The 26,163-nt window shown below is 40.0% G+C and overlaps 2 protein-coding genes across 5 annotated transcripts in view; one reads left to right on the top strand and one right to left on the bottom strand.

Annotated features, from left to right (window-relative positions):
* The window catches only part of PDE6H (phosphodiesterase 6H), a 179,651-nt gene that overhangs the window by 42,451 nt on the left and 111,037 nt on the right, over positions 1–26,163 (bottom strand). The window lies entirely within an intron of this gene.
* Positions 46–25,438, top strand: ERP27 (endoplasmic reticulum protein 27). Of its 3 annotated transcripts, XM_019834567.2 has the most exons (8): positions 360–377; positions 473–562; positions 756–856; positions 2,738–2,875; positions 15,747–15,863; positions 19,866–19,991; positions 22,114–22,311; positions 25,268–25,437. In XM_019834567.2, the coding sequence occupies exons 3-8, from the start codon at positions 809–811 to the stop codon at positions 25,322–25,324; spliced, it is 684 nt and encodes a 227-aa protein (XP_019690126.1). In that variant the 5' UTR covers positions 360–377; positions 473–562; positions 756–808; the 3' UTR covers positions 25,325–25,437. The 3 variants fall into 3 exon arrangements, with proteins under 3 accessions (XP_019690125.1, XP_003988495.1, XP_019690126.1); XM_019834566.3 differs by lacking the exon at positions 473–562 and having other exon boundaries at positions 46–377; positions 25,268–25,438; XM_003988446.6 differs by lacking the exons at positions 473–562; positions 25,268–25,437 and adding an exon at positions 22,717–23,385 and having other exon boundaries at positions 116–377.

Genomic DNA, 26,163 nt, shown 5'->3' with positions numbered 1-26,163 from the left:
CCCCCGCTCACGCTTTGTCTCACTCTGTTTCTCAAAAATAAATTAAAAATGTAAAAAAAAAAAAATTTATAAATGAACAGACTTGACTTTCTTCTGGCCGGTTATGTTCTGAGATCTTGTCACTGAACCTGGTCTTTAATCTCAGAAGTTGAAGGTTCCCATAGAACCAGCTGCAAAGTTCCCAGAACACTAACAACACTATGGCCAGTTAACTGGAGTAGGCTGCTGTGAATTGGCCTCCCATAACAGGTCCAGGGCTTGGAGCAGGAGCAGAAAAAGAAGGATGGAAGCTGACCAATGCAGATTCCTGTTTCTATTATTTATTTTCATGTGCCAACTATCTCCAGAAGTTGCTGCAGAAGTTCAGGAATCCTCAGGTAAAAGAAAAAAGCACTTGGGTGACCATAGGGCAAAAGTATTGTGAAGGAAAGGGAATATGGTAGTGATCTGGGTGTTGTTCCTCCCGATGTAGGACATCTTCTAGGAAATGCTGGATGAAGATTTGTGTTCCATAGTAGAGACAAGAGAAGCCTAGCATTATTCTTCAGAGAGAGACCATGAGGTGAAGTCACCTTCCTTATAAAACAATAAAGCCTTGGGATGATGACAGTGCCCCTAGAGACTGTGATCTCCTTGGCCTTAGTACGGAGAGAAAAAGTATGGATACCCTCAGCATTTAGAACTGCTTCTTCTGCACGTGATACCCCAAAACCTTCTGCTTCTCTCTCTCTCTCTCTCTCTCTCTCTCTCTCTAGATGATCCTGGTGCTTCCCGAGAAACTGTGCAGCTCACAGATGTCCCAGCTACCATGGAATTCATTGCTGCTGCTGAGGTGGCTGTCATAGGTTTCTTCCAGGTTTGTCCAGTGACCCCATTTCTGTTCCCCCAAAGAACCGGAAACATTCTACCTCAGAGCAGACATGAGAGTCACCTGCTGGCCACCGCACTAGAAGTCAAGGGGCACAGACTTCACTTTCAGCTTATCAATCTAGACCTCTCAATTTCAAGACATTCCCAGTCTCTGAATTCTGTCTTTCTCACACTTGATTCAAGACTTCTCAGTCTTGGGGTGCCTGCGTGGCTCAGTCAGTTGAGCATCCAACTGTTAGTTTTGGCTCAAGTCATGATCCCAGGGTCATGGGATCAAGCCCCTCATTGGGCTTCATCACTGAGTGTGGAGTCTTCTTGGGATTCTCTCTCTCTCCCTCTCTCTCTCTCTTTCCCTCTGTCCCTCTCTTCCCCCCATCCCCCCCCAAAAAAGAGTTCTGGATCTTCTCATCTATAAATGCTTTCAATGTTAAGTCAGTGTCTGGATTGCTGAGGCAGAGACCAGAGTAAACCCAACCTCTATCATCCAGGGAACACACAAGTCAATAGTTAATCTCTTTCTAAAGCCTTACCAAGTAGGTAGTCCCTCACTCGTCTTTCTCTTTGTTTGTTCCGAAATGTTGAAAAAGGATGACATTTTGAATATTTGAGGTATTAGCCTCCATCTTCCAGATTGGCTGCCTGACTAATGAAAGCAGCCATAAATGAAAGGGCACCATTCCAGCATTTTTATCTTTCTTTGAAGGTAACATCTGGTTATTCTCACAGATCAAGCCCCTACTCTTATTGCAGACCTTCTTATCTATTTCCACTAATTAGTCACCATCACCCTGTCAATTCTGTGTACACAGCTGGAAATAGCTTCAGTGAGATGCATGTGGGGAAGGAAGACAGGGGGGCATGTTTCTCAGTGATGAGAGATCTGAGCGGTAGACAGAAACGGACACCTTCAGAAAGGCAGGGAGAGGCAAAGAAAGTGGGAATAGAGGAATTTGCAATAACTTAAACAGCCACCAGATGCCGTCCGTCATTTGATCCATGAGTAATTCCACTCTAAGGGGAATTAAAAAAGGGCAAGCCTAGATTAGCAATTGTTCATAGCCTCGGATGAACTCCACACACCCTGTCCAATTACCCCAGATGCAAGGTTAGTCAGCTTCTTTCTTTTTGCACATCTCTTCCTCCAGCCCAGAAAGATGTCAGAAAAGAATATGCTCCCTCCTGTTTATCGCCTGGAGCTGCTATGGGCAAAGGTCCTGTGACAGCAGGGAAAATGATGCCAGCTTGCTGTAGAAGGACTGGATCATCGCTTAGATGTGGTTTCCCTGCTGTCTGCTGCAGGCCTGAGTTCTAGAGTTGGAACAACACAGAAACAGTATCTTCATGGGCAATACCTCAGGCTCAGTGCAGGGGAAGAGGATTGTTCTTCCACATCCGGCACAAACTTTTGTTAATAAAATCTCTAAGTTCCATTTTAATTTCCTTTATTATTATTATTTTTTTCCTTTCAGGACCTTTGACAGTACCTATTTATTTCTGCATTCCTTCTTTCCTCCACAAATTGTTCCCAAGACATTTGCCTCCTCGGGTATATCAATGACAGTGCAGCCAAACTCCACAGGCATCTATGATTTTGAGGCCCTTCTCTGCTAATAAACTGCAAGTTTTATGGTAAGGCCAGACAGGAGTTTCAGGCTTAGCTACAATTTTGTAGTTACCTATTAGCCCACCAAGCCTGGAAAATTCAACAATACCACTGCAAGTTTAGAGGTAAATGTTGTTTCACTTGACACTAAATCAAGTCTATTATTTTTTTATACGAGTGAGCACGTTTCTACTCCCTATTCTATTTCTATGTGTCTCCTCTCCAAAATAATCCCTGTGGGTTTTTTCCCCCTCTTGTTTTCAGGATTTAGAAATCCCAGCAGTGTCCCTATTCCACAGTATGGTGCAAAAATTCCAAGCCGTGTCATTTGGAATCAGCACGGATTCTGAGGTTCTGGCCCACTACAACATCACTGGGAACACCATTTCCCTCTTCCGCCTGGTAAGTTGGGTGGGCTGCTCGAGCCTTCTTCCAATTTTTCCTTTGGTTGTGGATTCACAAATCTGTGCAACTAGGAAGGGCTCTGTGACTTTAACACTAATGATGGTGCCAGGGACCATTAAGTCAGGGACGATAATGACAAAGACGGTGGATCAACTCAAGCTTCCCAAACAGGTGCTGTCATGAGTTGGAAAGAAGACTGGACTGAGCGTCAAGAGGTAGGATTATAGCACTGCTTTGTCACTGACCAGCCATGCGACATGGGCAAGTCACTTAGCAGTTTTTAGTTTCAATTCCTTCATCTGTAAAATAAAAGAGTTTGACCATATCATCTCTAAGGTCATTTTGAGCTCTAAAATTTTATATTTTTATATCACTGGGAGTTCACTTACATTTACCAAACATGCATTAAACAATATCTGTGTCATCTGCAAGATACGGATAATAAAAACATGTTAAATACGTGCCCTGCTCTCAATAGATCTTAAAACATAGTAGAGAATGTAATCATAAGTATCTACAATGCAAAAAACATCACTGTGGATAAAGTATTATAATGGTTAAAAAGATAAATGCAATGCAGGAATTCTGACCAAAAAAAAATGAGGAAGGAGGGGCACCTGGGTGGCTCAGTCAGTTAAGCGTCCAATTTCAGCTGAGGTCATGATCTCGCATTCACAAATTCAAACCCCACATTAGGCTCTGTGCTGACAGCTCAGATCTTGGAGCCTACTTCAGACTCTATGTCTCCTTTTCTCTCTGCCCCTTCCCCACTTGCTCTCTGTCTCTGTCTCTGTCTCTGTCTCTGTCTCTGTGTGTGTGTGTCTCTCTCTCTCAAAAATAATAAATAAACATTAAAAAAACTTTTTAATGAGAAACTGGACTGAACTGGAATTTAAAGGGTAGATAAAATTTGGACAAAGTAGAGGAGCATTCATGTCCAAGGTGGGGAAAAAATTAAACTCAAGAAACAATGATCAAGCCACTTTGACTGGATCTCAGGGTACAAGTTTGGAGAAAAAAAATATAAGACAGAGAAGTTTGATTGAAACCATATTATGGAGAAACTTGAATACCAATTTAGTGGGTTTGCATTTAACTGGGTTGGCACTAGAAAACCCTTAAAGCCTTGAGATCAGGAGAGTAACATGAACAGGAATGTGTTTTTAGCAAGATGATTTTGGCAGTGATGGCTGGGATGGATTGTTAAGCAAAAACACAAGAGTTAGAGAGGACTTTGGTTAGGTTGACAAAATCAGTCATGTACTGAGGGTCTGCAGTAGAGAGGTAGCAATAGAAAGTGAAGAAAAGGCAGGTCCTGCTGCTGATTAAATATAAAAATTGTGGAAAGGAGGCAAAGTTTAAAGGCAGGGTATGTAGAAATAGTGAGGGCATACACAAAAAATAGGGTTTTCTGATGCTTTAGTTAGTTGTTGAGTTTGTATTGTTGGTGGCATATCAAGATAAAGATGTCCAGAATCCACTGGAAATGCAAAATTGGGACAAAAGATAAAGTTTTCAAGATTTCTGCACAAATGGCCTTCTCCCTCCAGCCTCCATCCTATATATTTCACTTCTCATCCACATCTCTTTTAAATGTGTTTTATATTCAGTGTCTCCAATTTTCTTTAAGCTCTTAAATACACTGCTATCTTATCTATGCCCCACACCCCCTCAAAACTGCTTTCACTGAGGTCAGCATTGCTTCCATATTTCCAAACCCAATGAACATTCTTTAGGTCTTACTTAAGTAAACATCTCTGCCATATTCGACATTGTTGACTGTCTCTTTAACATTCTTTCTTTCCATTACTTCTAGGAGCCTACTTCTGGTCCTCTTCTGCTTTTCTTAGTCTCCTTGAGACCTTCTCTGCCTCCATCTACACTGCTTTCTGACCCAGTGCTCTTTCTAATCTGGTTTATAGAATTCACATTCTGTAGAAGCAGAGACTATTTTGTCCATTACTTCAACCACAGAGCCCAAAAAAGTGTCTGTCATATAGCAGGTGCTCATTAAGTGTTTGTTGAATGAATGAATGAATGAATGAATGAGTTTTCCTTAGGTAATACAATTCTTATTGTTTGACTATCATGAGTCTGCTGAGGATTTGAAGTGCTTTATCTCTAGCCTGGACCTCTCTCATGATTCGAATGCTTGTTGTATATAACTATTTGGATACACTCATAAGCACTACCATCCCAACATGTTCAAAACTGAATTTATCATCTGCACCTGCTAAATTATATTTGTTCCTCTAAAACAACTGTATTGAATGGTTATGTTCATTTGGTCTAATTTTTGCCCATTGCACCTCCAATCTTATTGAATCTATATTCCCCTTTACTTTTTCTACTTTATTTCCTAGTCTCTTAGCATCTTTGACATAAACAATTTCGATAGCTTCTTACTCTCCCTTTGTTACTTCATATCCAGTTTCTAGATTGGTATCACAATGCTGTATTTCAAATGGAAATTGGGCCATGGTATTGCCTTCTTAAAACCTCTTCAACATTCCCCATTTCTTACAAGATGAAAAACTGACATATTTAATGTTACATATAGTCTTTTATGACCTGGCCACTATCTGCTTCTCTAGTCCCTTTTCCAACATGCTCCTACCATAGGCTTTATCCTCTCACTTCCCAAGAATACACAGTTTGATGACACAACTCCATGATTTCACTCACACAGGCTGTTCCTCTGCCTAAAATGCCACCACCCTCAATGCCCCCTTTCACCTAGCCTCACCCAGCTAACTCCTCAGATTCCAGTGAATGAGTTCAGACATTGTATCCTACACAAAGCCTCCAAGGAATCTTCAAATTGGCCCGCCTATTCCTCTATACTTTGATATCTCTATTTATATTTATCACTTTATAGTGCGTGTCATGTATCTTTGTGTCTGTCTCACCTACTACTCCATTAGACCATGAGCAGTTCAAGGGTAGGAACCACGAATTGTTCACATTTGTCTTCCAAAGCCCACAATATGCCTCTGGTCACAAAGACCCTCAGAAGTACTTGAGAAACTGACCCACCTCCAAAAGCACATCGGAGTCCCTTCACCAGTTCTTTCCCACCTGGACAGTAGTTGCAGGTGTGCATTTCACCATTGTGAAATTGGATTAAATGAAGCTCTTCCAATGAAAAGCTTTGGTAGGTAAGATGGAAAGTTAGGCTAATGCCTTTTGCGTGACTGTTGGACCACTGGTAGTAACCCTTCAATAAAAAAATTCTAATCAGCTACATCTCCACAAGTACTTCTCTCCCAGTTTGTTATTTTAAGTCTCATAAAGAACTGATTTTTTTTTCTTTGTTTTTAATGTTTATTTATTTGAGAGAGAGAGGGAGTAGGGGGAGGGGCAGAGAGAGAGGGAGACCCAGAATCCGAAGCAGGCTCCAGGCTCTGAGCTGTCAGCACAGAGCCTGACTCCAGGCTCGAACCCACAAACTGTGAGATCATGACCCGAGCCGAAGCTGGACACTTAACCGACTGAGCCACCCAGGTGCCCCTCATAAAGAACTGATTTTAAAAGTCTTGGTACTAAAATAAATAAATAAATAAATAAATAAATAAATAAGTAAATGTCTTAGTACTACCAAGATACACATGTGGGAAAGAAAAAAACAAGTGCTGTTGCTTCCAATGTCTCTACAGATTTTATAACCCCTAATAGGCACATTAGCTTTGCTTACAATCTATCCTTTGTGAAGCCCCGTAGATGACTTCCCAGAGCTGTTCATGCTCCCTTAGCATCTGCTTGTTGTTTACCGCGAAGGGCAGCCCCACTCTGAATGAACTCCTGGGAACCCTGTGGATGAGATTATTGCTGTACCATACCAAAAACAAACACACCGGTTCCGCCCTACTCCACTGGCAGGTCTGGGAGAGGTTCGGCTTGTGCTGCGCCAACTTTTAGATAAACATATTTTTCTCAGTTTATACTTTCAAAATTTTGGTCCATATTTTAACAGGATTATTATTCAGGAGTTTGGGATGACTTTTTTTTTTTTTTTTTAAAGAACATCAAGACCATGCATTTTTCAATGAGGAAATGGGAACCTGCTGCAAATTTCTTGGTCCCTACCTTCATCTTAAATGTATAGTTCATTCTGTTTGTTTTTATGTTTGTTTTTAGTACCTAATTTATCATAGACACTATGCCAGGTGTTTTTCAGTGTTCTACCATTTAATTCTCGCACAAATCTGATGCAATCATTATTATGGTCCCTGCATTATCCAGAAGGAAGCTAAAGTTCCATGAGATCAATTCAGTTGTCAAAAGTGTATAGAGTAGGGGCGCCTGGGTGGCTCAGTCGGTTAAGCGTCCACTTCGGGTCAGATCATGATCTCACAGTTCCTGAGTTTGAGCCCCACGTCAGGCTCTGTGCTGACTGCTCAGAGCCAGGATCCTGCTTCGGATTCTGTGTCTCCCTCTCTCTCTGCTCCTCCCCTGCTTATGCTCCCTCTCTCTCTGTCTCTCAAAAATAAATAAACGTTAAATTTTTTTTTAATAATTAAGAAAAAGTCTATAGAGTAAACAGACATCTGATTCATACCCAGCATAGCTGTCTCCCAATCATGCCATTTCTGTGATACTAGAGTGATTTTCCAAAGTACTTAACCCTGACAAAAACCTTTGTTTTTGCTCCTAGATTCTATCTATTCTAATACCTCTCATGCTAAAGCCTACTTATTTAGAGCACTTGCTCCTAAACGATTCCTCAACCCCACCCCCACCCCTGCCTTTGCACTACTTAAACCTTAGCATCATTTCTCCAGATTTACTCTAGGCATTACACATTTTGACAAAGAAATCTCAGGATTTAGACATAGAGAGTTTTCAATGGTAAGAACATATTTGGAGATAAACTGGAATAATGATAGGTGAAAACACAGTAAGACTGCAATGAGTTGACAGGACTGGGTGCTTTGAAATGTTTGAGCAATAAGAAGCCAGCAACTGTTATATTCATGGAATACACCACTCTCCAAAAACAGGCAGGACAACTATACAGATGTGATCAGGAAGAATTGAACTAAGTGGAACAATAATAAGTTGTGTATGACAACTTGTTTAGTGTGTACGACAGCTTGTCTTTTGTGAGGGTGACTGTAGGGAGACCCTCCACACTCTCTCAAGTGCTCTCATTGTTGCCCTAATGGAGGTATAATCCTGGGTTGAATAAACCATGAGCCTGTTCTAAAATGGAATTTCAGATATTATTTGAATGTTTATCCCGCTTTGGGTTTCTTCAATCACCTCTATTTTAAGAAATATAATTAGCCTAACTTTGACCCAATAGGATAGTAATGGAAACACAGTAAAAGCATTCTTCCATTCCTTACACGGTTATGTGCTGGCTACTTATTATACGAAAAGCACCTTGGGGCACTGGGTGGCTTAGGTCAGTTAAGCTTCTGACTTGAATTTGGATCAGGTCATGATCTCACAGTTCATAGGATTGAGTTCCATGTTGGGTTCCATGCTGACACTGCAGAGCCTACTGGGGATTCTCTCTCTCTGCCCCTCCTCTTCTCTCTCAGAGAGAAAGAAAGAAGGAAAGAAAGAAAGAAAGAAAGAAAGAAAGAAAGAAAGAAAGAGGAGGAAGGAAAGAAAGAAGGAAATGAAGGGGGAAAAAAGGAATGTACCTTTCCAAACAAAGAGAATCAAAAGGAATGAGTGCATAAAAATAAACTAATAAATGCAGGAAGTAAGGTATGTCAAATTATTAAGTTTTTTTTCTAAAGTATAGTTTTATGAACTATATGGCAAGCTAAATGGTTTATAAGAACAAACCCAGGGACATGAGGGATTTTGTTTAACAAATGATTTCTCAGCGTTATTCAAGATATTTAATACTGTAACTGTGGTGTAAACTAAGACAACTTTAATATACTTTATGAAGTGCTGGGTTGTTAATTAAAGAAATACATAGAAATTCAAAAGAATATTGCTGAAGTACTAATGAACAGAAAAAAAAAAACCTGATTAATCTTTTGGTATGATAGTAGTGTCTAAAACAAAATAATCCACTTCAAATATTCTTTGGGGGGTCTCAAAATTATATTGTAAGGTGGAAACTCTTCTGGTTTACAGTTTCTGTTTTTCTTCTGGTGCTTCTTTCTTGGGGAAGAAAAATAATATGATATCTCAAGTAAAATTCTTTCCAAACACTGGGGAAAAAAAATATATTAAAAAATCTTTCCCCAGCTCTTGGTTTCAGGATCAGATTTTCTGTCCAGGGCATTATGCAAATACTTCCCTTTACAGAGGGAGATTTCCTGTTCGAATATTGTTTCCAGCAGCCCTACACATGACGTTCCAGAGTTTATTAGCTTAAGAAAGAGTGACCCAGTCGGCCATGTTTTATTAAAAGAAGCACTACAAACTGGAGAGACTTCAGGAGAGTGGTTTTTATTAAAACTCTTTGCTACTTCGAGAATGTTATCACCACTTAACATCCTCCGCCTCCAGTATGCCGCATTCCTTAAGCCCAGAAACACCTGGAATAACTGGGCTTCCTGCTCTCCCTGTTCTGGGAAATGGGAAGGACTGCCTGGAAAAGAGCAGAGAGGGAGGGGCTTCCTGACCGCAGCACAGCTCTGTTAGGTGAGGCCCAGCCGCTAGAGTTCCTAGGCAAATAATCAGGAAGTAGTCCGACATATGAAATAGTAAAAGGACCCTGATTGTGATTATAATAATGATGAGCTTGATGTTTGCAATTAGCAAAGCCTTAAGTTCGAAGGACACATGCCAGCTGGCAAAGCAGGCCTTAAGCAGCCTCAAAGATCCTGTGGGCTCATTTTCTTTCTTGCGTCACTCTTAGTGCCCTGGGAAGGAGGATAAGAGAGGCTGGGCCAGGACTCCCCCTAGGAAGACTTTTCCTTTTGCTTTTATATTTCTGCCCCAAACCCTCCCCTCGGTTCCACTTTGTGAATATTAAAACAATTAAATATACAGAGAGAGAGTTCACATTTTATTTTTATTTATTTTGAGAGAGATAGAGCATGCGCAGGGGGGAGGGGCAGAGAGAGAGAAGAAGAGAGAATCCCAGCAGGCTGTGCACCAGCAGCAGCGCAGAGCGCAACTCGGGGCTCCAACTCACAAACCATGACATCGTGACCTGAGCCAAAACCAAGAGGCAGATGCTTAACCGACTGAGCACCCAGGTGCCCCGCGACTTCACATTTTAAAATATCCTATGGTTTGGGGGCGCCTGGGTGGCTCAGTCGGTTAAGCGGTTGACCTCAGCTCGGGTTATGATCTCAGGGTCCATGAGTTCAAGCCCCAGGTCGGACTCTGTGCTGACAGCTCAGAGCCTGGAGCCTGCTTTGGATTCTGTGTCTCCCTCTCTCTCTGCCCCTCCCCTGCTCATGCTCTGTCTCTCTCCGTCTAAAAAAAAAATTTTAAATATCCTATGGTTTTGATGAATTTTTTTCAAAACTCTTATTTTGAAATACATATTTTTGTACCTCAGCATTTATTTATTTCTTAAATTTGAGTTGTGCAAAACAGTCATAAAATAATTAAATCGCTATCTGAGTGAATGTCAGCACTCCTGTGCCTCAGTGCCTAATATACAACAGGAACTCAACAAATGATTCATTTGCAAATGTATTACAGGAGATATATCCAGAATTAATAATATTAACCATAGCGTGCCTTGGACTTCTTAAAGGTGCATATTACTTTTAACTAACCAATGGGAAACCGCCTTGAACAAAAGAAGAGAAAAATACGCAACTGCGAGTCATCATGCGAAAGGCATAATGAGCAATCTTGGATTCCTAGTGTTTAATTTACCTTTAAATGAATTCCTTCCTGCATAAACTAAAACGACACTTATCTCTGACTTTGCTGGGTTGACTCAGAGAAAGGAGCTTGGGGGGTAAAAGGATAGTTCTGATCCAGACCAAGAGCAGATTGGGTAGGACCTATATGAGAAAGCAGACATAAGGGAAAGGGGTTGAGATGTCCAAGGGTTGGCAGCTCAAGGATCTCAAAAGTGATTCAAACTATTTTAAGAAACAGAACTGTTCAGAAGCTAGCATTTGTCTGTAGGCATAGTTGCTCTGGGTGATGGAAGTATTATCTTGTGCTTTATGGACAGGAGTAGATTGGGGGAGGGGAATGGAAAACTCTGGGGATAAGAATTGACAGTATGAAGTCCTATCTTTTAATGTATCTGAGTATGGTGGAAAGGTAGTCCTAAAATGCTAATCTGGGATTACAGACTAGGTAACCAAATAATCCCTTTCACCAGTAACAATTTATTTTAAAATCCAGGCAAATAGTAAAGGGGGCAAGAGTCTTTGGAGAACTAGCAAGAGAGAGAGAGAGAGAGAGAGAGAGAGAGAGAGAAATAACTAGACTAAGATCTAGAAGATAAAACCCCAAAAGGAAAACCCTGTATTGGGACCGCTTTTTGTCTAGGGGGCTCTTCTTGCCAGTTTTTAAAGAAGTAGTCAAGAGTCTGAGGAGTTTAACAGCTTTTTTGTGACACTCAAGGAACCTGAAAAGTAAGTGTTGAAATCCTGGGCCCAGATGAGGAAGTAGGAGGTAGATTTAGTAAAACAGCCTTTGCCCCACTTTGAACCCTAAAGAACAGTACCCTAAGAACAAGGATTTACCATAAGTAAATCATCCTTCCCAAGGACTACAACAAATCATCTCAATCCCTGAAATTGGATTAGGATGATCGTATGTGAATATAATATATATACACATACCCATGCACATAGATATACACACATATACCTCTACACATATATAATTATACATATGTATCATATATATAATCTACCCTTAGCCATGCCACAGTATAATAGCTGACTCAAAGAAAAAGAGAATAATTTTATTTTATTTTTTTTAATGTTTATTTATTTTTGAAACAGAGAGAGACAGAGCATGAATGGGGGAGGGTCAGAGAGACAGGGAGACACAGAATCTGAAGCAGGCTCCAGGCTCTGAGCTGTCAGCACAGAGCCCGACGCGGGGCTCGAACCCACGGACCGTGAGATCATGACCTGAGCTGAAGTCGGACGCTCAACCGACTGAGCCACCCAGGCGCCCCCAAAAAAGAGAATAATTTTAAATCAGAGAAAAGAGATTACCCTCAAAGCAATATCAAAAAGGCAATACTAAATTTCACTGATGACTTCTCAGTGGAAAGAGTGGAATGTTACATATAAAGAATTATATCTTGCAAAAACAGAAAGAAAATAATTGTGAACATAGACTTCTACCTCCAGCAAAAATAGGCTTGAAAAATAAAGCTGAAATAAAGATATTTTCAGAAACCAAACTGAGAGATTATGTCGCCCAAAAGATCTGACTCATACTAAAAGGTGCTTTCTAGACAGAGGGCAAAACATCCCAGATAGAAGCTCAAAAGTACAGGAAGAAATGAAGAAATCTCACAAAAAAAATATGAGATTTAAAATTATAATACACAATAATAATCATCTGTAAGCCTTGAGTGTGGGGTCAGGGTATATAGTTGGATGGAGGAAAACTGTATTAAATTGTTCTAATCTCTACATTGTCCAGGAAGAGACAAAATTGCCAGCTAAAATTAGACTCTGACAACTAAAGAATGCATGTTGTGTAGTGCATGCTGGTTATCTTCAAAAGAATAATTGTAGCTTGTGTAACTTCTAAGCTAATCAAGGGGAGGAAGGAATAATATAAAGTGCTCAATCAATTCAAAGTAGTCCAGAAATGGAAGAAAGTGGGATTTGGAACAGGCAGAAACAATGGGAAATGCATATGGAAATAAATATATTAGTAATTACATTCTATAAAAAATAATGCAATGCAAAGACAAGGATTGGCAGACTGGATTAAAAAATACAACTCTGAGCTTTTTACAAAGGACATATTTAAAAACATGGGGACACATGTAAAATAGAAAGATAGATTGAAAGTAAAAGGATAGAGTCTAATACATGGCCTAAGAATATATAAGCAGAATCTAACAGAGTTATAAGAAAAAATGGTTAAATTCACAATCATGTTGGGAGATTTTAATACTTTTTTCCCCTAAAGTTAATTTATTTATTTGGGGATGGGGGAAGGACAAAGAGAGAGGGGAAGAGAAAGAATATTAAGCAGCCTGCGAATTGGCTTTCAGAGCCTGACGCAGGGCTCGAACTCAGGACCTGTGAGATCACGACCTGAGCCAAAACCAAAAGTCAGTCGCTTAACAGACTGAGCCACCCAGGCACCCCAGAGATTTTAATATTACTCTCTTGATAAAATAAATTGGTTAAACAATTCAATAAGAATATAGAAAATTTGAATTATAAAATTAACCAAGTGAGTCATTAGTTTATACAGAATACTATATTAAAAAACTGCAGATTATGCATAATTTTAAGGACATATATAACACATGCAGAAGTTGACAAATGCTATAAATAAAATGTAGAAATTAAGCTACAAGGTTAATACTGATTACAAGATTAATATTGATTCATGTCAATACAAGATTAAATTAAGTTCTTAAGAGCCAATAGGTTAGAGAAGAAATAAGAACAGAAATTGGAAAACATTTGGATTGAATGATAGTGAAATCTACATATAAAATTTATGGATACATTTATAGCCCTGTAAGGAGGAAATGTGTAGATTTTAATATATATTTTAGAGAAGGATGATGATAAAAATCAAGGATCTAAGCATCCATTTTAAAGTGAGAGAAATAAGTTCCAGGTAGATCTTAGATCTATTGTGAGAGATAAAATAATAATGTTTATGGGAGATAAGAGAATTTCTTCATGACTTTGGTGCAAAGATTTTTAAACAAAACAAAACAGGGGTGCCTGGGTGGCGCATCGGTTAAGCGTCCGACTTCAGCCAGGTCACGATCTCGCGGTCCGGGAATTCGAGCCCCAAGTCGGGCTCTGGGCTGATGGCTCAGAGCCTGGAGCCTGTTTCCGATTCTGTGTCTCCCTCTCTCTCTGCCCCTCCCCCGTTCATGCTTTGTCTCTCTCTGTCCCCAAAAAATAAATAAACGTTGAAAAACAAAACAAAACAAAACAAAAATACACACTAGTTACCAAGGAAAATATTGATAACTTCAACTACATTGAAATTACCTTCCGTTCATGAGAAATAGCCAACAAAAGGGAAGGTCCCTGTGAAGGAAGATATGCCATACAGAAGCAACAAAAGACTCACATAACAAAGTGTATAAAAGCATCTTCAAACCAGTGAAAGAAAGATAGCTCAACAGAACAATAAGCAAATGATTTGAATTGACACTTCGTAAAAGAGGACATACAAGGGGTTACTCAGGGAAATGCAATTAAAGCCACAATAAGACATCACCACACATTCACCAGAATGGATAAAATTATAAGGGCTGGTAATACCAAGTGTTGGACCAATGGGAGCTTTCAAACAATATAGGTGTAAGCAGAAATTATTATCTACTTTAGAAAATAGTTTGGCATTTTTTTAAGTTTATTTATCCATTTTGAGAGAGAGAGAGAGAGAGAGAGAGAGAGAGAGAGAGAGTGTGTGTGTGTGTGTGTGTGTGTGTGTGTGAGTATGGGAAGAGCAGAGAGAGGGGGAGAAAAAGTATCCCAAGCACAGAGCCCAACATGGGGTTGGATCTATGACCATGAGATCATGACTGAGCCAAAATCAAGAGTTTGATGCTTAACCAACTGAGCCACCCAGATGCCCCAATAGCTTGGCAGTTGTTGTTAGTTGAAAATACACACACTCTCTAATGAAAAATCCCAATCCGAGGTATATGGACAACGGTTATGTCCCATGAACAAGAGTGTTCACTGCAGCATTATTTTAACAATCAGAAACTGGAAATAACCTAAATATCCATCAGTGTAAAATGAGTAAGTTTTGCATATTTATACAATGGAGTATTATATGCCAAGGAAAATGAGCAAATTTCAGCTACATATGATGACATGAATGACTATATACAGAATGTTAAGCAAAGAAATGAGATATGTGTACATAAAATATACTGTTAATTTCTATTTTCATGAAGTTTTAAAAAAGAAAACTAAACCATAGGATTAAAAAGTGCATCTTTAAGTGCATCTAAAGCTATAAAGAAAAGGATGACAATGCCCACCATAAAAGTCAGGTAATGGTCAACTTTGGCAAAAAAAAGAAAAGGGCAAATTATGGATTAGAAGGGAAGACAGAAGGCATCAGGAGTTCTGGCAATATTCTACTTCTTTACCCAAGTAGTGGCTCCACAGTTGTTTGCTCTGTGATAATTTTTTAAACACTGAGTTTTACATTTTATGTTTCATGCTTTTCTCTGTGTGTGCATATTATTTCACATTAAAAGGGTACATACATAAATCTGATTATGTAAATGTAAACCCTTGACTTCAGGTTCTTAGAGTGTAATCTATTTAGCTTGACTTCAAGGCCCTTCAGAAGTTTGCCCCAGCCTACCCCACTAACCTTGTCCCTCTCCTACTCATACTCAACTAGAATTACTGTTATAGTTATGACAAACTAACTGCAGCTTCCAGAACATAGGATCTCTCATCTTTTTGTCCATTGTAAATACTGTTTTTCGAATTAAAACTCTCTCCCCATCCTCATTCATCTAACCAAATTTTAGCTATTTTTCAAGACTTGCTTCCCCTGGAAACTTCTCTGCTCTTCCTTTAGGTGATATATGGGCCCATGATTCCCCTGTGATGACATTTCTGTATCCCACAGGACAGTGTGTTCTTTGAAAGTGGAGAATATTTCTTATTTCCCTTTATGTCTTTTGAGTTTTAGTGCCTGACACGTGGTAGATAGTCCAGAAATATTTATCAATGAATAAATAAAATCAGAACAGTGACAATTTTATCCTTTTTGTGTTACCCAGGTGGATAACGAACAATTGGATTTAGAGAGCAAAGACATTGAAAGCATTGATGCCACCAAATTAAGCCGCTTCATTGAGATCAACAGCCTCCACTTGGTGACAGAGTACAACCCTGCGGTAAACAATAGTCCTTGGCTCCAGACCCTTAAGTCCCTATGTCAGGGAGGGTACTTGTCTCCATACAGAGATCTCTCCTTCCAGGAGTTTTAATCCTTTGACCAATAATAACAGTAACTCATATTAACTGAACACTCAGCTGTTTATGTTGCAAACTTTACTCCAACCCTTTAAGTTTGATAGACTTGTCCCTCCTCAACAAAGAAACAGAGTTAGAAAACTTAAACACTCATCAGACGACTAGTAAGGAAGAGAGCCAAAATGTAGAGTCAAGGTGACCGAGTCAAACACTTCTGAGCTTTGCTGTCTGAGAGTGTTCGCTAAAAGCAACTCATCTAAGCAACACTCTAGACCACACTTCTCAAACAAAATTGTAATCGATGCTGAAGATCCACTTTTCCAAAGGCATCAGTGACCAATCCACTTGCAAAATACAATTTAATAGAAAAATTAAATATTAAAAAATAAAGCCCACTGATCACATACTTGGATGTTACAGCGATGTAAAATTTCTACAAAAGTTTTTAAAACTTCGTCCTACCTCCTTGTGGACCTGTAACTAACAATTCTTGGTCTGGCACCCCCTACTCATGCCTAGACCCTCATGGTGACGTAGCTTTCTTTCTAGGTTTATCTTCTTATGGTGTTGCACACTGCATGCCACCTGGGTGAAGGCATCAGCCCACCCATTCCGATCATCTTCTGGTCGTCTAACATTCTACAGCGTACACAGTGAATTAATTACCTTCTATGTCCTGTCTTTTCTTTTCCCTGGTGTAGAACATAAGGTGATAGCGTATTAATTTCCAGTGATCTCATCAGTTCTGAAATGCTGTGCATTCTCTAATAACAGTACTTTAGAGCACATCATGGTTTTTAGAACTCGCAAAGCCAATTCACACCCATTTTCTCACTTAATGTTCACATTGATTTTTTGAGGCCAAAGAGAGAAAATTACTATGCCCATTTTATCAAGGAGCACATTTAAGATCCAAGTGACTTATTCAAGGTCACTAAGTCAGAAAGGTAGAACTGAAGGCAGAAATTTTAACTCCTGATGGATTAGCTCATATTGTCTACTCCCATTTCACAGGAAAGAAAAGAGAGTTCAGAAAAGGGAAGTTCCTCAAGGCCATATGACTAGCAATTTGAGCTTCCGAAACAGCTCTCTGCACTTGTCCCTGCTTTTTTTTTTCATGACTAGTCTGACAGAATCCTGTGGTTTTTCCATTGCCCCACACAGCCTTCAATAGGAAACACCCCTTTTCCTGTTGACTAAATTCCTGTCCATCTTTCACACCACGTTTGTCTTCATAGAGTGGTGACTCCATTTCCACCTCTGTTAAGATTCCAAACACACGCACCCCAGGGGTATTGGCAGCAATAATCAAAAAGGCAGTTTTCTCCTAGACATCATCATTCTCATGATTATATTTGTAGAGGTCAGGAGTGCTTGTGGGAAAAGAAAAGATGATCTTAGAGTCCCTAGGTTTATGGCCCCAGGGTCCTGGAGTTCTGCAGGCTAACTAAACAAGGACTGGCCTTCCTGAGTTCTTGTGCCTAGTTCATCTCTTATCTTATAAAGTAATGACATATTACTTTAATGACAAGTACTTTAATTACTTTCACTCCACATTAGTAGTGAAGGCAAATCACATCAAGAAGAAATTAGGTAAGAATTTCTTTAGAAAAGCAAGTTCACCTTTTGTTGTGACTTCTACATTTCCCAAAGGTGATATTTTTCTCATTTGGAGACCTGCCTCCTCTAGTATAGCTATTTCTCATCTGCTGTTGATGCAGAGGTTTGCACCAGTAACAACGAGGAGGCAGAAACTCACAATCATGTATTAAGCCAGCTGTATACGTTTAATGCCCACACTTGATACTTAGCTTCAAGGTGGAAAATCAGACTCTCTGTTAAGATTAAATTAATCACTTCTGATATACCCAAGACAGCTGGGTATACCCAAAAAGTAAGACAGCTGTACTTTTTAGCTTTGATTTCTTGACTTCCCCAAAATTATTCTCCAACTCAGCTCTAGGAGGATACATGCATGCTTTAAGTTTAGGTAGCAGGATCTAGTAAAACAAGAGACTCTTATTTAACATCCAATCTCCCAAATTTAAAATCTAAGAACTGGCTTTAAACTCCAGGTAGAGGGGCACCTGGGTGGCTCAGCTGGTCAAGCAACCTTCAGGTCATGATCCCAGGGTCATGGGATTAAGCCCTGCGTCAGGTTCCATCCTAAGTGTGGAGCCTGCTTAAGATTCTCTCTCTCTCCTTCTGCCCCTTTCCCTTGCTCATTCTCTCTCTCTCTCTCTCTAAAATATAAATTAATTAATTCCAGGAAGAAAGTTTTGGAAAAGAGATCATTGAACACTCCTTGCCTACTTGGCCAATACTGCTGGAAAATCTCTACGGAGTAGTGTGTAGCTTCCAGAAGAATCCGACCTAGCTGGCTCCCCTTCTCAGCATCCTGGGACTCTGTCTTACAGTTCATTCATCCACCATATTCTCGCTTCCTGTACACATGCTAGTTCTATAGAAATGCTTTCTGTATTTAAGCAGGAGAGGTGAAAAGGGATAGGATTTATTTAAAAGAGACTCTGGAGCACGGTTTCAGGAAAAGAAAGAAAAAAAAAGTGAAGAGAGACAGTGCCATAGTTTCATGCTCTCTCTTCTCCTCACTCTGGCTCATGGCTGTACTACTCCCCTCCATCACTGATAACTTCATGGGAAATCACCATCTCTAATAAGCAAAAAAGGGCCAGTGCTTCTGGCCTCCTGAAGAGCTTATCTTATTGCTGAGGTTTCAGGCAAATGGCTTTCATTTGAGTTGGTTTAGATGGGGTTTTCAAATTAACTATGTATAAAGCAGGACAACCTGATGGTTAAGAGCATGGACTCTGGGGTGCCTGAGTGGCTCAGTTGGTTGAGCTTCTGACTCTTGATTTTGGCTCAGGTTATGATCCCAGAGTCGTGGGATGAAGCCCTGTGTTCGGGCTCCACACTGAGCATGCAGCTGCTTAAGTTCTCTCCCCAGCTCCCCCTCCCACTGCCCCTCTCCTCTCCTCTTGCTTTCTATCTCTCTAAAAAATTAAAAAATAAAGAGCATGGACTCTGGAGCCAGACTGCCTGGTGTGAATCCCAGTCCACAATTTATGTAACTTTGGGAGAGTTTATGCCTTAATTCCCTCATGTATAAAACTGAAACTTTGAGGATCAAGTTGGTTATTATATGTAAAGACCTGGAAACAGTGTCCAGCACATAATAAGCATTCAAAAGTGTATCTGACTGCTCTTGCGACATGGAAAGGGACTGACAAGAAGTAACTGATAAGTTACATGATATATTCGTTGTCTATTGATGTATAACAGATTACCCCAAAATTTATCAGCTTTTTTAAACAGTAAAGTTTGATTATCTCACACGGTTTCTGTGGGTTAACAATTTGGGAGAGGCTAGGCGAGGTGCTTCTGATCTGGGGGTTCTTGTGAGGTTGTAGTCATTGGTCAGAGAGGTAGTCAGTCATCTGAGGGTTGGACTAGGGCTATAGGATCTGCTTCACATAGCCGGCAAGTCAGTGCTGGCTATTAGTAGAAGACCTTCATTTTGTGCTGTGTGAATCTCTTCAGAAGGCTACTTGTGTGTCCAACACTGGGACTGGCTTTCCCCAGCATGAGTGATAGAAGAGAGAAGGCAGATGCCCCTATGTTTTTGATGACTTAACCTTGGAAGTCACACTCTGTCATTTCTGCAATATCCCAATGGTGGCTCAGTTCAGCCTTTTTCATCATGGATGACAGGGATCTACACAGTTGCATGACTGCCCAAGGGGAGACTTATGGAGGGCCGAGATGGAGACTAGTTATCATTTGTGTTATGGGTGGATAGTTCTCATTTATATTTCAGCCTACCTATTTACTGGGTTGCCACTAATGGTTTGTTGTTGTTGTTCCTTGTCTATTCCATTTAACTATAATACACTTCAATTTGCCAGACTGCGATTGGCCTATTTAATAGCATGATTCAGATTCATCTTCTACTGATGATGAACAAGGCCTCCCCAGAGTATGAGGAAAGCATGCACAGATACCAAAATGCTGCCAAGCTCTTCCAGGGGAAGGTAAGTCTGGAATGGCAGATACCCTTTTGAATACTCAGTACTAGGACACTAAAAAAGGCAGATGGGTCCAGGGAGGTTAGATAAATAAGGAAAGTGAGTATGATTAAGAGATCATGAATTAAGAACTGGGACATAATAAGTCACATTACTCCTTTTTAAAATTAAAGATGTTGCGACTGGGGCACCTGGGTGGCTTGGTCGGTTAAGCATCCGACTTTGGCTCAGGTCATGATCTCGCCAAATGAGTTCGAGCCCCGCGTCGGGCTCTGTGCTGACAGCTCAGAGCCTGGAGCCTGTTTCAGATTCTGTGTCTCTCTCTCTCTCTGACCCTCCCCCGTTCATGCTCTGTCTCTCTCTGTCTCAAAAATAAATAAACGTTAAAAAAATTTTAAAAAAATAAATAAATAAAAATAAAGATGTTGCGATTGCTGTATTAGGTATTTACCCAAAATATACAAAAATACAGATTAATAGGGGTACATGCACCCTAATGTTTATAGCAGCATTATCTACAATAACCAACCTATGGAGAGAGCCCAAATGTCCATCGACTGATCAATGGACAAAGGAAATGTGAATTTATATATATATATATATATATATATATATGTGTGTGTGTGTGTGTGTGTGTGTGTGTGTGTGTGTATAATGGAATGTTAGTCATCAAAAAGAATGAAATCTTGTCACTTGCAATGATGTGGATGGAGCTAGAATGTATTATGCTAAGTGAAATAAGTCAGTCAGAAAAAGACAAATACCATATGATTTCACTCATATGTGGAATTTAAGAAACAAAACAGATGGGTATATGGGAAGGAGGGAATAAAAGAGACGACAGGGAAACCAACCACAAAAGACTCTTAATGATAGAGAACAAACTATGGGTTGCCAGAGTGAGGTGGGTGGGAGGTGAGCTAGATGGGTAGTGAGTACTAAAGAGGGCACTTGTGATGAGCACTGGGTGTTGTATGTAAGTGGTGAATCACTGAATTCTACTCCTGAAAAACAAAAACAAACAAACAACAAACAAACAAAGAAAGCTGATTAATGAGTTTCCTAAAAATAAAAAAATTAAAACTTAACAAAGGTACAAATATTTTCAATATGAATAAAATGAAGCAATATAGACAAACTTTTTTGCTTGCAAATTCAAAAAAAAATAAATTAAATTAAGTTAAAGATGTATTTCATACTATTAAAGACCTATATAACCATATCTTCCCTTGGTGGTAAGTCTATTTTTTTTCTGTATTGAAAAGTGAAGAAAATAGAGACCCAAAGATGCTGAAAATAAAAATCACTTTTTAGTCACAATTTATTTATTCCCTGCCATTGCCTCTTAAAGTTTTAAACTCAGGACTTATTTCCCATATAAAGCACCTATCATACCTGGGGCCTACTAGATGTCCCATAAATGTTTATTTCTGTCCCCTCTCTACTTTGTACAGTTCTGTTTGGTATGACTGAAATAGTAAAACTTCAACCACTTCAAGGCTACTGCATTAAACTAGAGACATTTTCAATACTGACATCTGTCTGGTAGTAACATAAGTTGACTTTCTGGTGGTTGTTTCCCTAACACTGGCAGTTTTCAGTGTTTCTAAATGTAGACGATCCTCTAACAAGAATATTCTAAATATTTCTACTTTGGGTAGAAAGTTTGATTTAATAATATAAAATAGTTGACATTTATCAAGCATTTATCATATGCTAAAAACTGTACTGAAAATACTAGATGGATCCTCTCATTTAATCTCCCCCAACAAAAGCCTATCTTGCCGATGAGAACACTGAGCCTCAGAAAGGCTGAGTAATGTGTCAAAGTCACACAGCTAGAAAGTACCAGACACAAAACTTAAAATGTATCATCTGCTTTTAACCATTAGGCTATCCTTGCTTATTTAGCTAATCACTAAAGTTGCTTCCAATTCTCTGTCCTTAAAATTAAATAAACTTGATCAAAGGGGTAAAATACCAAAGCAGTGAAAAATAAGAAGCAATCCATTCAATTGGATGGCACAGACCACAAGTTCAATCAGTATAACCTGCAACAATCGTGAAAAGTCTCTTTCTCTTCCAGACCTCAGATAGATGTTTCCCTTTCAAACCTCTCCAACTGCAGATTCTTTTTATTCTGGTGGACAGTGGTGTGAAGGCCAATGGGAAGGTGATCTCATTTTTCAAACTAAAGGAGTCTCAACTGCCCGCTTTGGCGATTTACCGGACTCTAGATGAGGAGTGGGATACACTACCCAGAGTGGAAGTTTCAGTGGAGAATGTGCAGAACTTTTGTGATGGATTCCTGGGAGGGAAACGGCTGGTAAGTGGGAGACTTCAGGAAGAGCAAGTTGAGTGTTACTCTCTGTGTCTTCTCATTTCCTGTTGAATAAAAATTCTTTAAGCTCTACTGGATTTGACTAAGAGCAAAAGTACATGAGGATATGGTGGACAGGATCAGGAGGCTTGTTAGGATAGAATCGTGAGAATAGAACTACACATGCATCTTTGGAAGATGTCTTGCACATGCAAAGGAGCTGAATTTGGGGTTTTACCATTCTGTTTGCATTATTAATGGGAAATAAATAAGATTCCCATATATAAGAGTTCGTGAAATAAAAATTAAAGATGGATTTAGGTCTTCCAGGAGTAATTACATAACTCATTTTGCTAATCTCTCAAAACCAAGAGCCCCAAATCTAAATAATAGTGTTGTGATGTTTTTCAGAGAGAAAATCATGAATCAGAAGAAAAGACTCCAAAGGTGGAACTCTGAGCTCTCCCTGATACTCCCGCATACTACTAAGAATTTACACGATATAACAAAAGGGCAACTCAAACTTCAGAGATGCTAACCAACAGGATGAACAGGCCTTAAACACACACACACACACACACACACACACACACACACACACCTCCATTTTGTTCCTTAAAATCTCATTTACTCTCCTTATCCTTTCTTTTAAATTGTCTACACTCTCTCACTACCCATCCGATCTTCTTCTACGCATTCATACTGTGTAGTCCCGTACACGGCAACACACATCACTGAATGGAGCCTTTAACAGAAATATTGTGATATTTCTTTGAAGGAGAGGCATTCCTGGAGGGAGGATATTCTGATTTGTCATTTAATATTGAATCTTTACACTGCACAGGACGTACATGCAACTCTACCTTCCTCATGAGCACATGTCCCTCTCTAACTCCCAGCCGAGAACAAAAGGAAGGTTTAAACACTTTTGCAGAACTGCGTTTTTGCCGGGGTCAACCGGTGTTTCCAAGTCTCTAAACTCAGCAGAAACAGACTATGTAAAAACTCTATGCTTGTGTAGCATTCCTAACTCCCCATGTAAATCAACAACCGCATAATAAATAAAAAGCAATAATGTTATAGGAAAAGACTGGCATCTCTTTGCAGGCCAAACCTTTTGTAAATACCCAGATGCCCAATTAAGCAGTAGGCACCTCACCCTTCGGTGTCCACTGTTTAGCGTCCGGCCATGAGCCACTAATGTGTTATTGTTAACTTGGTGGGTGGGATGGAGAGTGGGTAGAGACCATCCTCCATGAGGATTGGTATAAATGTGGCAAAAGAGCTAGGAGTCGAATTATGTAAAAGGTTGGGGAATAGGTAGGGAGGGGGGCACTTGGCTCTGGGGGGGGGGGTTGGGGCTGACTAGGAGCGGATTATTGCAGGTAAGGTGTTCAATCCAGCCCATGTGAAACAGAGGGAGAGTTTGGCTGAGTGTCTCTGGCCTACAGGCTGTTTCTGTCAACACACAGATGCTGCATTGTTCCCAGGAGGCCCTTGGCTCAGAAGGAAAGGGACTAAGTGCCGAAGAGTTGAAAAACCACAGTGTGCACCTTAAGGATTGGTCCAAGTGCGGAACAGAGAGTGAAAGACTTAGTTGTTTCTTTCTGTGGGGAAAACTCCACAGCCTCTGAGCTGGGAGTGGACAGCTGGCAAGGACACTATGAAAGCAGCAGTGTATGGCATGCTCCCTCAGCAACATGAGACTGAAGGATTGTGAGGAGGCCGTCCAGTTCAGCCACGGGGAAGAAACCACCCCGTCTTCTCTCTCGAGGCTAAAATATATTCCTAGGGTAGGCACATCCCAGAAGCCTCTCTTTGATCCTGTAAACCAGAGCTCTTGATGTCTACAGTCAGGAAATTCTTCCTGATATTCAGCTGAAATCCTCTGGCCACACGAACTCGTTTCTTCTTACCTGCAGTCCATGGAAATTCTTAATAGCTGCCAATCACCATCTCCAAGTGGCACCCCCAATTCTTACTGGGTGTTCTTAACCTCCTTATCCAGTCTTGTTTTCTCCCTACCTACAATCCAACTCTTCAGCTAATTTGCTTTATTTCCAAGTCACTTAATTGGCTTTATTATTTTTCCCTCTTCCCTCTTTCTCACATTTCCTTCTTTTTTTTGCTTAAAAAATAGCAGATTCCAAACCACTGTGAGAATTTGGTGGATGTCAAAAGATAAATTCCCATGAATTCACCCAATATTCCACATTGGTCAACACTGACCGCATCTTTATAGTGCATTTTGCTGCTTGATGACATGCGACAGAAATTTTATTATATATTGTCTTTTAATGCTTATCTTTTATCTTTATTGTATTGAATTGTTCCTTCAGTTTATGGTTTTCCAGAACTGGGAGAGATTTTTGCCTGTCTGTTTCACAGCCAATCTGGTTTTTGTAGCTCTGGCAACTCATGACCAAAGAAGGGAACTCTTTCAGAAAGAAGAAATTTCTAAAATTTCTCATTCATTCATTAAATATCAGACTTAGTATTATAAAGTTCTACAGTTTCTAGATCTTCTCTGTCTTCGGATAATATCTTCCTAAGACTCTGCATTCTTTCCCCAAGGTCATGTTATTGTTGAAACATCTAGATATATGTTAGCTACTTTTCATGATGGACTCATTCTTTAGCCCTAGCTGGCAAGAAATTGCCATACTTTTGTTTAAAGTTTGAAAGAAGTGGTGATGTCATACAATAGAACTTTGTAAAAAGATACTAGAAGATAGAAGACTTTGATAGAAGAAGTAGAGAAACAGGGCATGATTGAAGGAATGCCAGGAAAATTGGTGTGTGAGTCTCATGTCTTCTGTGTATGGGACTCTGTGACCTTGGAAAACCCTATCTTTAAATTTCAGTTCATTGAGGGCAATACAATAATTCACAGGATTTTTTGAGACCCCAAGTTGATAATATGTATGAGGTAAAGTGTGTCATTGCTTTTGTTTTTTAACAGAATACTATGCTGCCTTCTCTGGATAACAGCTATTTCTCCAATCGTCTGAACTTTTAAAAAAGGAGAGACTTCCTTTGGAGTCTTAAAAGAATTAGCACGGGAGGCCTCACACTTGAGATTAGAGAAGTATTTGAAATAACTATTTTAAAATATAGATTCGGGGAGCACCTGGGTGTCTCAGTCAGTTAAGCATCCGACTTTTAGTTCCAGCTCAGGTCATGATCTCACGGTTCCTTGAGTTCGAACCCCACATCGGGTTCTGTACTGACAGTGTGGAGCCTGCTTGGGATTCTTTCTCCCTCCCTCTCTGTCTCAAAAAAAATAAATAAAATTAAATAAATAAATAAATAAATAAATAAATAAATAATAAAATGTAGGTTTTATTGTTGCTCAGGCATGGTGAAGCCAACAGACCAGGAGGCAATTGACATTGAAAAGATAGTTTGTTATGGTTTCCAAGAGGGGGGAACATGCCATACCATGGGGAAGGACCACGGTTGGTCAGGAGGCAGAGGGACCAAGGGGAAAATATAAGCAATAGCCTTTATTGTGCTTTGTGTGGGAAGGAACAGTCAAGGCCAGGTAAGCAGGCTTAAGATTGGCTGCTTTGAATAATATCATCTGTCCCTAGCTGTCCAGAACCTGGTCCTGAGGTGATGAGAGAAGGTGAATAGTGGATCAGAGTGTGAGAGCCCAGTGAGAGCTCAGTTAAAGCAGGTTTGGGAGAGTATGGTCTCTGGCTTGGTTGGTTTGCATATGAAAGACAGCCCTGTGTGAGTTGTTCACCATCTCTGCGAATTAGCTAGCCTTATGAGGAGCAGTCTCTCCAGGGTCAGCAAGGCCCCAGACGTCACATCAAAACATCAGAAGCACATGGTTAACACAATACTCTCACA

This window comes from Felis catus, chromosome B4 (genome assembly GCF_018350175.1).
Source record: "Felis catus isolate Fca126 chromosome B4, F.catus_Fca126_mat1.0, whole genome shotgun sequence".
In the NCBI taxonomy this organism is placed as follows: domain Eukaryota; kingdom Metazoa; phylum Chordata; class Mammalia; order Carnivora; family Felidae; genus Felis; species Felis catus.
The sequence above is the reverse complement of the archived record's forward strand: the minus strand, read 5'-3'. Positions and strand labels throughout refer to the sequence as shown.